At 38.6% G+C, this 13,936-nt stretch overlaps 1 protein-coding gene and 1 long non-coding RNA gene across 6 annotated transcripts; one reads left to right on the top strand and one right to left on the bottom strand.

Moving 5' to 3' along the window:
* The first annotated feature begins 127 nt into the window (after positions 1-127).
* LOC310740841 lies at positions 128-2,081 on the top strand. The gene is made up of 2 exons (XR_014537769.1): positions 128-1,308; positions 1,404-2,081. It is a non-coding gene; the product is annotated as an uncharacterized lncRNA (long non-coding RNA).
* rnf34b (ring finger protein 34b) lies at positions 1,532-12,519 on the bottom strand. 5 transcript variants are annotated; one of them, XR_014537767.1, is made up of 9 exons: positions 12,366-12,519; positions 10,290-10,523; positions 9,782-10,210; positions 9,646-9,708; positions 8,205-8,406; positions 7,528-7,557; positions 6,865-6,903; positions 3,920-4,555; positions 1,532-3,805 (listed from the first exon to the last, which is right to left on the bottom strand). XR_014537767.1 is itself a non-coding variant. In XM_083567908.1 (8 exons), exons 1-8 carry the CDS (start codon positions 12,369-12,371, stop codon positions 4,368-4,370), a joined length of 1,191 nt encoding a protein of 396 aa, XP_083424034.1. In that variant the 5' UTR covers positions 12,372-12,519; the 3' UTR covers positions 3,811-4,367. The 5 variants fall into 5 exon arrangements, 3 of the variants coding, with proteins under 3 accessions (XP_083424034.1, XP_083424035.1, XP_083424036.1); XR_014537768.1 differs by lacking the exon at positions 6,865-6,903 and having other exon boundaries at positions 12,366-12,518; XM_083567908.1 differs by lacking the exon at positions 1,532-3,805 and having other exon boundaries at positions 3,811-4,555.
* Positions 12,520-13,936: the final 1,417 nt, after the last annotated feature.

Below are 13,936 nucleotides of genomic sequence, written 5' to 3'. Positions count from 1 at the left end.
GCTGCCATCTGTTGGTGGGTTACAAAACTAGTCTGAAATCTTTAACATCTCTTTTATTTTTGATGTATGTACAGTGTACAGATACGTTCTGTATTATTGAATAATACAAACTCAAAACTCATTAATTCAAGATTGCGTAGTTTATTAAATTCATTAAATCATCTTTGATATTAACAAAATAAAAACTTTCAAAATAGAACAACCCTCAAAAGTTAGTCATTTCTTATATATATATATATATATATATATATATATATATATATATATATATATATATATATATATATATATATATGTATAATCTGCAGTGTGTGATATCTGCACTGCTCCTACCAGTGACACTGTATAGAAATTGCACATTAAAACTCACACGAGAAAAGAGACATGATTCCTCACAAATAATTCAAATTATAATCCTATTTTCATGTTTATCCAAGAAAAATCATCTATTATACAGGCAACAGTGTGTAAGTTTTTCTTATCTTTTCTATGAGTGTAATACAGTGTGTTCGTTTTGCAGGTATAAAGAAAAAAATCCACATTCATGGAAAAAGAAGCAATAATATACGTGGCAGAAACTATAATAAATGCAGAAAAAGAACACACCATGCAGCCTGTCGTTTCTTTTTCACATGAAGGTGTTAATTATGACTCAATTACTAGTCATTTAGAGTTTTTTTTAGGCTTAAATGGGTTCAATTAAATGCTGAAAAAAATCTATTCAACTGTCTAGACAGAAACAAATCAGGACTGTCAATCAAGTCCCTGGTACAGAATGCCGATAGTGCACTCTGCTACTTCTGGGGGAATAGTGCACTAGAAATAATAAGGAGGGAGAAGGTATTAGTGACTATGCAGTACAGAACAGTTCATATGGAATAAGGTATGAGTAGTGAATAGTGGGGAAGGAAAAGGGAGTAGGGAATAAGGAATAGTGAGCAGGGAATAGGGAATAGTGAGGAGGGAATAAGGAATAGTAAGTAGGTAATAGTGAGTAGGTAATAAGGAATAGTGAGCAGGGAATAGTGAGGAGGGAATAGTGAGCAGGGAATAGGGAATAGTGAGGAGGGAATAGTAAGGAGGGAATAGTGAGGAGGGAATAGTGAGGAGGGAATAGTGAGTAGGGAAAAAGGAATAGTGAGTAGGGAATAGGGAATAGTGGGGAGAGAATAGGGAGTAGGGAATAGTGAGGAGAGAATAGGGAGTAGGGAATAGTGAGGAGAGAATAGGAATAGTGAGGAGCGAGTGGGGAGTTGGGAATATGGAATATTGAGGAAGGAATAGTGAGGAGGGAGTAGGGAGTTAGGAGTAAGGAATAGGGAATAGTGAGGAGTGAGTGGGGAGTTGGGAATATGGAATAGTGAGGAGGGAATATTGAGGACTCCCTCCTCAATATTAGGGAGTAGTGAGTAGGGAGTAGGGAATAGTGAGTAGGGAGTAGGGAATAGTGAGTGGGATTTAGGGCTTTGGTGCCACTAATAGTAATGCACAACTATTTCAGTTACTATCTATAGATGCGTTGGTCACATGGTGAATTGATTAAATTCTATTATGTCGGTGCAGAAACACTCAACTACAACGGTGTACTTGTGTCAGTTTTACAGGAAAACAAAATACAGGGCAAAAGTAAATAGACGAAAGACATTAAAAAGGGTTTGTATAAAGAAAAAAGAAAAAAAATTTTTTTGCTAATCAAACAAACAAAACCAAACTAACTAATAGTGTCATGTTATAGAAGCCAGTAAATAACACGTGGAAACGTTACCTACATAAATACAATACTGTGAGAAAATAAATCATCCTCATGGTGAAAGAGTCGTAAAAAAAATACAGCTAGCATTCTACACACAACAAACCAGTCTTTGTGGCTAAACATAAACAGTGAAAAGATGACCAAAATAGCTAGCCACTGTAATAAATCCAAAAAATATTTAGCTTAATACTTTACAATATGAAATCTCTTCGAGCTTGTGAGCGTACAGCCGAGGTTGTGATAGGACCAGGTCGGCTAATCATAGAAAGCTAGTTAGCGAATAATGTCAAATACATTAACAAGAACAATGAGGGGTTGCCAGTGAAGTGTGTTAGCAAAACTATCTGGTACGTGTAGAAAATAGAATTACAAAACCTAAAGACGAACCTAAAGTGTCTGGTGTTGCATTTTAGAAAGGAGTTTATTCAGAAGTTTGTTAAGGAGCTAACAGGAACCGAGCTGTCTGGGTTTAATAATAAACTCATGATGAACACTGTTTTAAAGACAAGAAATCTGTAATGGTGAACACATTTGGCACCTCTAATCACTGCTGGCTTTAGTTCTGCTACAGCTAGGAGGACCTTTACACGTTACTATTTCATCTTATACCTTCAATACACACGATACACATGGAAAGACTAAGTGTGTGTTCCAACACTGTTTTTAATCCGCTCTTGTCCACTTCTCTTCCCCTCGTCCCCTGGTGTTGTTTACTTTCCTAGAGAATAGGAATTAGGACGGCTAATAAATGGGTGTTAGATGCAAGGTCGAGTCAAGGTCACTGTAGACTTCAGGAGCACATCTTTTTTGCCAAAAGATAAATCTGTTTATAAGCGTAAATCAGAGCTTAGCATTGCACATCTCAAACATTAAAGTGTACAAGACAGCTGATGGAATTGCGACAGAGTGCTAGCTGTTTTGCATGCTAGTTACGTGCAGTGCCTGTGAAAAGTTTGGAAACACTTCACCTTTTATGGTTTTTGAGAGGAATACTGTCCCATTACCTCCTGTCACAGATACTCTTCACCAAATGGATTTCTTTCTTGTGATCCAGTTCATTCCAGAGCAGTTCAGTAGGATTGAGGTGCAGGTCGTTGCATGATAGATATCACTCCAGACGTCTGTCTGCTCTCTAAATAACACTGAACTCAGACGTGCTCTTCATCGTCTTGTTGTACGGTGAAGTCGCTTCCAATGAGCCGCAGTCCAGACGGAACTGTTGGTGTTGAAGTATAGAATGGGAGACATGTTGGTTCAGAATTCCTTTCACTTTCCAGAACCTTCACTGCTCCAAAACAACCCCAAACCATTAAACTTCCACCTCCATGTGTAAGTGTGGGGGTGAGGGAGTCTGATCACATCTTCTCTCCTGTTCTCCATCTCACACAAGTTCTTCTGGTAGAGATGAAAATCTCACATTTGGACTTTTGGAATCACATTCTGTGTTTTTGGCTTTTACAGAGTTTGCTGCATAGAAACTAAAGGAACATGCATATGTCTGAAAAACCATAAAATACCTGATGTTTCCATGAGGGGTGTAACAGTACACAAAGTTCCCGGTTCGGTACGTACCTTTGTTTTAAACTCACGGTTCGGTTCAATTTTGTTACAGTTATGGGGGAAGAAATTATAATGTTATTGCATAAATTTGCATTTAGTTTTTTATTAACGTGGTTTTTAATAATTATTACCATTTGGGAACAAACAATTTACATTCAATGTCTGCTTGGTTTAATAATATTAAAATAAAATAGAGGATTTTACTATTAAATGAAATAAGTAAAACATTTTATTATATTGATTTAATTGAGTAATCAAATCAATTTGGAACAATTTAAACTGTTCTGCTTATCAGATTTTAACAAATGTCTTCATTCCTTGCATAATTGATTCGATATGCGGAACTGTCAGGATTTTCTCCTTTCAAGAGAAATTCCTGAAGCTGGATATAAAGACGCTAAAGAATCCAAATTGCTAGCATTAGCAGGTATCCACTTCCTGGTTAGCATCTAACACTAGCGCTATAGATTCTTCACAGTGACACTGCGCTAACTGGTTTTGTTGTGCATGTTTTCAAGTTTAATAATAATAAAAATATCCACCCAAAGTGCGAGGCGGAGAATAAACAAACTTAAGGGAAACTCAGATTGTAAGTATGTTCTGCACGGAAAAAGGACCGCCTTCAGTACACGTGTACCGAACCAAAAGACCTGCACTGAAGATTTTCCGTACGAATACGTGTATCATTACACCCGTATTTTCCATACTTTTACAGTCACTGTACCACACTAGATCATAACCAGGATCCTGAGAACCTGCTCCATTAACACACTTCCTTCACCATGCTGTGACACACTCAGGGTTACCCAGGTTATACACACTTGTGAGAAGCTACCAAGAGCGCATTTAAAAAACAGAGCCTCTGTGTTTTTAAATCCAGACCCAAACCCTGGTCTGACATGTGCCCCCTTGAGGAGGAATTTGGGATATAGCCATGATGTAACCTTCAATGAATTCAGAAGCTGATTCAGTCAGGAAGATGAAGGTTATCAGTGTGCATCTGTGTGTGTATGTGTTTTCGTGTGTGTGTGTGTGTGTGTGTATTTTCGTGTGTTCAGGACTTAAAGACATGGACAGCTCGCACCACGTACTGCCTGCAGATGGGACACTCATTCATTTTCTTGCCACACCTGGTGCAGGTGATCATGTGACCACACTCAAGCAGGACGCAGTCGATCACAGCGTCCATGCAGATACGACACACGTTTTCATCCAGAGTGCTGAGAGGAGCCGGAGCTACACCTGCACACAAACAGTTGTGTTGAAATATTAGTTCCTTGTTATCCCTGTTTCTGTAACAGATACAGTAAATTCATTCTTTCTCTCTCTCTCTCTCTCTCTCTCTCTCTCTCTCTCTCTCTCTCTCTCTCTCTCTCTCTCACTCACTCACTCACTCACTCACTCACTCACTCACTTCTCATCAAAAAGTTAATAAAACAAATATAACAGCTTGTTATGTTACATGGAAGACAATTTCTTTCCAACAATTACAAGCACAAATTTTTACTAAAGTGCTCAATAAACGTCCAGTAAAAGTTCTGACCAATCAGAGTTAAGAATCCAACATGACTGTGATATAAGGATTGTTCATGCACAATGTGCATTTGCTAACACTACCATTTTCTATCTATCTAATCTATCTATCTATCTATCTATCTATCTATCTATCTATCTATCTATCTATCTATCTATCTATCTATCTATCTATCTATCTATCTATCTATCTATCTGTCTGTCTGTCTGTCTGTCTGTCTGTCTGTCAATCTATTAATTTAAGAAGGTGTTGGCTGACTTTTGTCTCCATTAGCTCTTATTAATCGTTCTACTCAAATAAAATCACCTAAAGCTCCAAAGCATCAGCAGTCTACAACCCACACACACACACACACACACACACACACACACACATACACACAACTGTTGCTGCTGTTTCAGCAGAAAGGCACTTTAGGATATTAGATCAAGACACAGTGCAGTTATACGCATTTAAATCAGTGGGGCTTTGGGCTTTAAGCCAGGACGAGTAAACCTTCAGAGTGATCGGCTCTTACTGACCCACACACACACACACACACACACACACACACACACACACACACACACACACACACACACACACACACACACACACACACACACACACACAAAAAACAATCACACTAATGACCAGGCATTATTACATCTACCACAATACTGTACATGAATATTACAAATATCATTCCATTCAAATCTCTTGTTGGAGAAGCACAAGGTGGGGGTCCTTTTTATTTATATTTTATATATCTATAGAACATCTTTTTCTATCTTCTGCTCCCGTTAGGGGTCTCATCATTGGGGATCATCTGTCTCCAGACCACCCTGTCCTCTACATCAGGGATATAAACTCATCCACCTTTACCACCTCCACTTACTCACTTCCTTGCAACCGCACCACTTCACTGCCTTCACTCTTCTTCACACACACGTTCTACTGACTTTCATCGCCTTATCTCCAGCGCATACATCCACCTCTCCAGGCTCGTCTCCACCTGCTTCCTACTCTCACCACAAATCACAATATCGCTTCACAGTCACGAACATAACACAATCATAAAATAATAAAAAATCTCAGTAGAAAGCGAATCGGATCATGAAGAGAATACGTTAACCAATTAAGACGTTTACAGATAAATGTTCACTGTTTCACAGCAAAACATTTTGATCAATGGATTAATTCTGTGAATGCAAAGAAAGAATCAGTAAGAACAGTCATAAGTAGACATAGAGTAGTTACATGTAGCGTATATATCAATGTTCAATGGAACTGACTGTATATGTGCATAAATTCACTGGGTTCAGAAAGTATTCAGACCCCCTTCATTTTTTTTTTTGTTGCCTCAAACTCAAAAAGACTTGAGGCTGTAATTTCTGACAAAGGTTCTTCATCTACTGAGTAAAGGGTCTGAATACTTTTGTACATGTGATATTTCAGATTTTTTTTCAATTACAGATATTTCTAGAATTCTGTTTTCTTGAGTGTAGGTTTATGGGGAAAAAAAAAATCTATCTAATAGACTGTAGTATCAGGCTGCATATCAAAAAATAATTAAATAAAATGATATTTGATAATATTCAATAAAAACAATTAAATTGAATAAATCAAATTAATGCAACACACTTTTATTATATCGATTAAATAAAAATAAAAAAAATCAATTAAATAGACAAAAATTCAATTGATTAAATAAAATTAAATAAATGAGGAAATTTTATTAATGAAATTACATTTGGTTTAATAAAGATGTGTATGTAAGTGTTTGTGTGTGTTTTACATGTAATATATAATTTTCTGAAGATATGATCAACTGAACTCTTCTACTTATTTCAGCATACAAATGTCTTCATTCCTTCCACCCTTCATTTATTCATTCCCTCGATATGTGGATATTAGTGATATGTGGATAACACACTTTTGGCCATATAGTGTACTTACAGACAAACACACACACTGAATCATGCATGTATCATGCAAGTGAAAAGCGCATGCATCGTATAATTTCACTCATTCTTACCTCCAGCACCTCCGTCACATATAGGAGGATATGCCACGACTGCATGGGTAATATGGGAGCAGAGGAGAATTCAAATTTAACCAAAGGTACAATGAAGACAAGAAACAAGTTTCTTCTCCGTCCCAACAACCAGGTGGTGGAATGAAGGTCACCTGGCTGTCCAAAGAGTTGAGTCACTGTCTGACTTTCCTCTTTATCTCTTAAAGGTCTACCTTCTCACCAAGCATTACTAAGCTCCAAGTACAGGACTTAGTAAAGAAGCATTAGGAGGTATTTTTGGATAGAGGCTACGATACAGTGCGTTCAGAACAGCGTCTTCATTAAGCTGGAAAGATAAATGCTTCAATTAATCGCTGTATAAATGATGGTTTAAGAATAGGCTTCTAATAACAATCGGACCTGCACAGGACATGTAAAAAACTCCAGGACTTTGGTATTTTTAACATGTTACTCTTAATTTTTTATTGCATGTCTTATTGAGCTAAGTTTGTGGATTCTGCTCTCTCTTTATATATATATTATTTACTATACACACACATTTCATTTACATTAAATTCAGTGGCTGGGATTTAAACTCATGACCTTCAGATCCAAAAGCCAATGCGTTACCCTGTAAGCCACCACCTCCTTCACTGCATTAGTGCACATATCAAAAAATCTCACCTGCAGTGATGCTGTTGTTCATGTTTTCCACTGCAAAAAATAAAGAAAGACGAGGAGTCAGATGTGTGTTATAGCATTCTAACAAAAATGTTTTTAAAGATATTGTACAGGAAGTTTAATCAAAGACTGTCTACAGTAAACAATACAGGAACAGAGAGTTCAGGATTAAGAACCCTTAGTACACTTATTAATGGCCATAATTCCTTAACGTCAGGTACTGATGCAGGTGTGGACGTGAGGAGGCCTGGGTTGCAGGCAGTTCACATTCATTCCAAAAGTGTTCAAATGGCTTTATAGTAGGAGATCTTCCACAAACCAACCCAACCTATGGAAAGTAGATCTTTGGATTTGTGCATGCTGGAACAGGTTTGGGAAGGGAAACTTGACATAAAACTGCATCTGAAGATATCCAATGCAATTGTGTGCTTCTGACATTGTGCTACAACTGTTTTGGGAAAAACCACATATGGCTGGTGTCCAAATACTTTTGGTAAAAGTATATTTCATGTGTGTTACCTACAAAAACAGAAATGTTGTGCTAATTTGTTCAAATGATCTAAAACTATTTTAGGAGCAACAATATATACCACATTTTCATCTCTCTTTGCCAAGTCTTGTCTATATCTTTAATCAAGATTTGCACCTCAGACAGAGGAAAAACCAGAGCCAGGACTCACAGGAGGTGCGGTTGTGTTGGTGTTCTCGGTATAAACGCTGCACGCGCTCCACCAGTTCCCACTTCTCACAGCAACCGGAAAAATTCACAAAATTCCTGGCTAGAATTTCCTTCAGCTGCCGAACGGTTAACAACTCGATGTCATCCTCGCTGGAGAGATCAGAGATCGAGGCTCGAGCCCTCCTCTGAGTCACCGGGCTAGACTGTTTACACATTAATACACACACACACACACACACACACACACACACACACACACACACACACACACACACACACACACACAGCCAAGTGAGAAGAGCCAAAAGTAAATGTCGATGTTCTCTGCACTGAATATGGTGACAATACATTGAATAAAAAAAAAGGAACACAGCAGGAAACATCATCATCATGCAGATGCAGATCATTAACGTTTTTAATTGTTCATAATATTATAATTTTTTACTTATTTTGCACAATAACAAAATAAACGTAATAAAAAAAAGAAACAAGACAAAAAGGATAATCTATATGATGTGCAGGCAAAAAAGGCAAACGAACATAATTAAAGCCTCCAACTAAACAATGCAAAATTCAGAAGTAACTGCTAAAATTGAGGAAAAAATTATAATAAAATTATAATAACAAATATGCAAATATTTGTTGAAAGTTCTGTGGGTGGAAATGATACAGGACAGGATGATGGTCAGAGCTCATAAGAAAGAAAGAAGCTTTTAGATTTATTACATGTACAGTGAAATTAATTCTTCATATATCCCAACGATGTTAGGAAGCTGTGTTCAGCCATGATACGGCGTACCTGAAGCACAGAGGGTTAAGGACCTTGTTCAAGGGCCCCAAGAGTGTCAGCTTGGCGATACTGAGACTTGAACCCTCGGCCCTCTGTACAGTAACTCCAAGCCTTAACCACTGAGCTACAACTTCCCTGAGAAGGCCATGGTGACTAAAATGGGCCATTTTTACTACCATGGTGAGAAGAAAATGATCTGAGTGTACAACACGACACAGCTTTATGCAAAACTCTACAAAAGCAGACCACATCGGGTTCTAGTCCCGTCTGTTAAGAACTACAGTGGGAAGAGGCTCAAAAAAAATGAATAATTATTTGTTAGATTCAACCACCAACCACATGCATAAATAAGTAAATGATTTTATTTCCATGACAATGAACATGATAAAAAATGTCATTAGGATAGTAATAACGCTCTTTTCATGGGTGATGTATCTCTTATAATGTGACTCTCATTTGTCTGTACAGTGCAGAACAAAATAATAAACGAATCCATCATTAGGAAGCAAAATAAATACATTTAAAGTCATAATAAAATCTCCACAATAATGCTGGTAGTCTCTCTGGCCGTCTCTCATTAAATAAAGAAAATATTATGTGGCCCTCAGAGATAAAAGTTTGGGACCCCTGGTGTATAGTAATAACAGCTCACCTCTAGTAAAGGTTCATTGTTCTCCAGGGGGAGGAGAGACACAGAGGCAACATCTCCACAATCCTGTTTATCAACACACACATCATTATCATTAGACAGAAGGGATGTGCTTGTGTGTGTGTGTGTGTGTGTGTACCTGGCTGGTTCCTGAGCTGTTGTTAGTGCTGTGTGTTTCTTCCTGAGGGGCAGAGACAGACAGTGCAGGCTGCTGGGGGGTGGTGGGTGCAGCATTAACGGGCAGGGCTAAAGCAGGGGGTGGGGGTTCTTCAGTGTTTGCCTCTTCAGTCTCCTCCTCCACCTCCTCGTCCTCCTCCTCTTCTTCCTGAAGATCCACCCCCATGTGTTGCAGCACAAGCTCGACGAGTTCCTCCTTCTCGGTGCATGCGTCGGTACTGATGTCACGCAGTGTGAGGTAGCGGCGCAGGTCGCGCACTCGCAGACGCATGAGGCGTGCCCGTTCGAACGCCGTCGCCCACAGGGCGTGGCACACGCAGCAGCGTCGCAGGTTCTCCTGCAGCACGCTACACAGCGCACAGAAGCTCCGCCCACAGTCTGAACACACGTGCTGCACACAAACATGGTCTCAGAATGTGACTTTTGAGCACATCAAAATCTACAACATTTAAACATACGGAGAAACCCACCTTTCTCCTGAAGACGGAGAAGGCGAGGCCACAAGCTTTGCATACTGCTCCATTTGGGGGAGGAGGGCTTGATGGTGATTGAGTGGAGCTTGTTGAAGGATAGGCAGAGTAGCCAGCGCCAGGAGCAAATCTGAATGGCCCGGCTCCACCTCCGAACCCAGCCTGATGGCTTCGAACTGCCCCCGAACCGATCAGATCGTTCAATAAACCACAACACGAAGCCCACATAGAGGCCTACAGGAGAGTTGTGAAAGAAAAAGACAGAGCCAAATAAATAAGGATGTTCCAGAACCTATGTCATGCAGTTATAGTGATTAGAAGGTCCTAAATTGGTCTCTTAGACAACGCTCTCCATACAGTGTATGAAAAGCATCTGAATAAAGGGCAAATCCCAAACAACTCCCCATTGGGAATATAGTGCATTACACAGGGTGTAAAAGCTATTGATTTATTTCAGAGGCACCAAAACAAGGCTAAGATCGAAACCAGAAATTGCCATCTCTTCACACTACTCAGTGCTCTAAACCTCTATATCTAGACAGCATTATTTGTCACCACATGCAGTGCAGTGGTACAGACAGTCAGAGGCTGAAAAGAACTTGCTGAATAAAGCCTACATTAAGCATAGAGTGTAGAAGTGTTGGAGCAGTTTAGTGAAATTGGATGGAACTAAAACTCAAATGGCTCATATAAAAAATTCTATTCTATTTTATAAAGCGATATTTTAATAGGTTCAATAATATTTTTTCAATCTATCTGACATTATCATTTTAATAATAAATCCAGTGTGGCGAGTAGCATTGCCACCTCACAGCTTCCATCCTAAATTCAAGCCATTAAGCTTTGCATATTCTCTCTGTTTTCACACTGGTCTTCTCCTGGTTTCCCAGATTTATCCTAAAAGCTTGCCAGGAGTAGGATTAACTACACAGGCTTAAATCTAGGTGTAAACAGGTGTGCAGATCTCTAAACAAACTGGAATGTACATTATTTACATATTTTACAAATATATATGTCAATATGTGTAATGTGTATAGATTTTCTCTAAAATGTAATGTACAGTATAAAGTAATCTCGAGAAGGGCTTAACCCCAGCCTGACTACAAGGCAAACTCTCTGTGGAACAATGAGCTTCCTGTTTACATCCTGCACTGCATTTTGGGTAAGGCCAATACAGCTGCGTGTGTTATTTGCTCTGAAAAGCTGCTTTATTAAATGAAATTGTTGCATCTAAAAAATATGTCATTTATTCCCTCTGGGAGGTTTTAATAGAGTGCAGATGATTTTATAGACAGCAAACGATCAGAGTTTGACATTTAACTTCTATGCATGTGTCTGAGGTTTGTAAATAAAGGCTGATGTGATGGATCAGTTACAGCTTTAGTGATGCAGAAGGTTTTCATACACAAGAAACTGCTGGTAATACTGTGAACTGTGAACTATGTGTGTGTGTGTGTCTATATATATATATATATAATATATATATAAAAACATTTAGTGACTGCATTATATATATATATATATATATATATATATATATATATATATATATATATATATATATATATATACACACACACACACACACACACACACACACACACATATATATGCATATAATATATAATGCAGTCACTAAATGTTTTTTATATATATATATATATATATATATATATATATATATATATATATATATATATATATATATATATATATATATGCACACAGGTTATATGTCAACATTGTCTCCAAGATTCCCAGGGCTTCCAGGTCGCAGTTACAATCATAATCCTCAATCAGAACGATCATTCATAACCATGACTATTATTCCTATGAATGATCCTTCACTGAGATCATTTATGTTGAGAGACAACCTTTTACATGACCACTTACAGTCTCAGTGCTGCAAAAGTCGGCAGATAAAACACACTATTTTTAGAATATCATTTATTAGATACTGGTCTTACACCATTACCACCACCACCACCATCATCATCATCATCACCTCCATTTTTATTCTGAAATAAGCTCAAATAACATTCAGTCTTCTGAACGACTAAAAACCATGCACTGTACCTTCATTGCATCTCCACGCTGCAGAATTGGTGAAACGCAATCAAAAGGACGAGCATTGCAGCGGAATTACTCCATTACGTCTTCACTGTCTTTCTCTCTCTCTCTTTCTCTCTCTATCTCGGTGTGTGTGTGTGTGTGTGTGTGTGCGTGTACAGAACAGAGCATTACGTCATGGCTTAGCGAGGCTCCACCAATCACGATGCAGCAGTAACAGCTGTTCTCTGCAGCAGCCAATCGCGTTTGGTGGGCGGGGATTAATTGGTGCGCGTGAACAGAGAGATACAGGTGATGACGCAGAGCCGGTTAGAGATTCCGCTTAATGTAATTAGGAGGCCAAGCACCAATGTCTGCTTTTCTCATCTACTACAACTCATAGAACCCTGAGATGAAAAGTTGTCGAATTTGTCACACTGACTGGGGAGAGTCCAAGTGCTCCCCAACACTCTAGCGCCATCACCGGGTCAAACATGCACCTAATTCTGTAGTAAGTATTTGGTCATGAAGTTTTAAACCAAGCATTCCTGAATTTCCTGCATAAGGATGAGCTCAATTACCTTAATCAGATTTCTGATATCTTGGAATTTTACAATAATAATTTTTTTGCTGCATCTCCCACTCCTTTAGCACCAAATTTGGCACATCGTTTGCAGAGTAAAAGGTTTGGAATTTTAATTTCTCCCAACATGTTGGCCTTCTGATCAGAAACTCTTGAGTTCAAATCCCAGCACCACCAAGCTGCCACCGCTGGGCCCTTGAGCACGGCCCAGCAACATCACACAACATAGAGCAACATAACAGAACACAGAGCTACATAACACAACACAGAGCTACATAACACAACACAGAGCTACATAACAGAACACAGAGCAACATAATAGAACACAGAGCAACATAACAGAACACAGAGCTACATAACAGAACACATAGCTACATAACAGAACACAGAGCAACATTACACAACACAGAGCTACATAACAGAGCACAGAGCTACAAAACACAACACAGAGCTACATGACAACACAGAGCTACATAACAGAACACAGAGCAACATTACACAACACAGAGCTACATAACAGAGCACAGAGCTACAAAACACAACACAGAGCTACATGACAACACAGAGCTACATAACACAACACAGAGCTACATAACACAACACAGAGCTACATAACACAACACAGAGCTACATAACAGAACACCGAGCTACATAACAGAACACAGAGCAACATTACACAACACAGAGCTACATAACAGAACACAGAGCAACATAACAGAACACAGAGCTACATAACAATACACAGATCTACACAACAGAACACAGAGCAACATAACAGAACACAGAGCTACAAAACAGAACACAGAGCAACATAACAGAACACAGAGCTACAAAACAGAACACAGAGCTACATAACAGAACACTGAGCTACATAACAGAAAACTGAGCTACATAACAGAACACAGAGCAACATAACAGAACACAGAGCTACATAACAGAACACAGAGCTACATAACAGAACACAGAGCAACATAACAGAACACAGAGCTACATAACAGAAAACTGAGCTACATAA

This window comes from Silurus aristotelis (genome assembly GCF_946808225.1).
Source record: "Silurus aristotelis genome assembly, chromosome: 18".
In the NCBI taxonomy this organism is placed as follows: domain Eukaryota; kingdom Metazoa; phylum Chordata; class Actinopteri; order Siluriformes; family Siluridae; genus Silurus; species Silurus aristotelis.
The sequence above is the reverse complement of the archived record's forward strand: the minus strand, read 5'-3'. Positions and strand labels throughout refer to the sequence as shown.

Bases quoted from the DNA above. Each gene is read 5' to 3' on its own strand.
- rnf34b (XM_083567908.1), bottom strand. The intron at 9,709-9,781 runs GTACACACACAC...GTTGATAAACAG, and splicing joins ACAGCTCAGGAACCAGCCAG to GATTGTGGAGATGTTGCCTC. The intron at 4,556-6,864 runs GTAAGAATGAGT...GTTTGTGTGCAG, and splicing joins ATGTGACGGAGGTGCTGGAG to GTGTAGCTCCGGCTCCTCTC.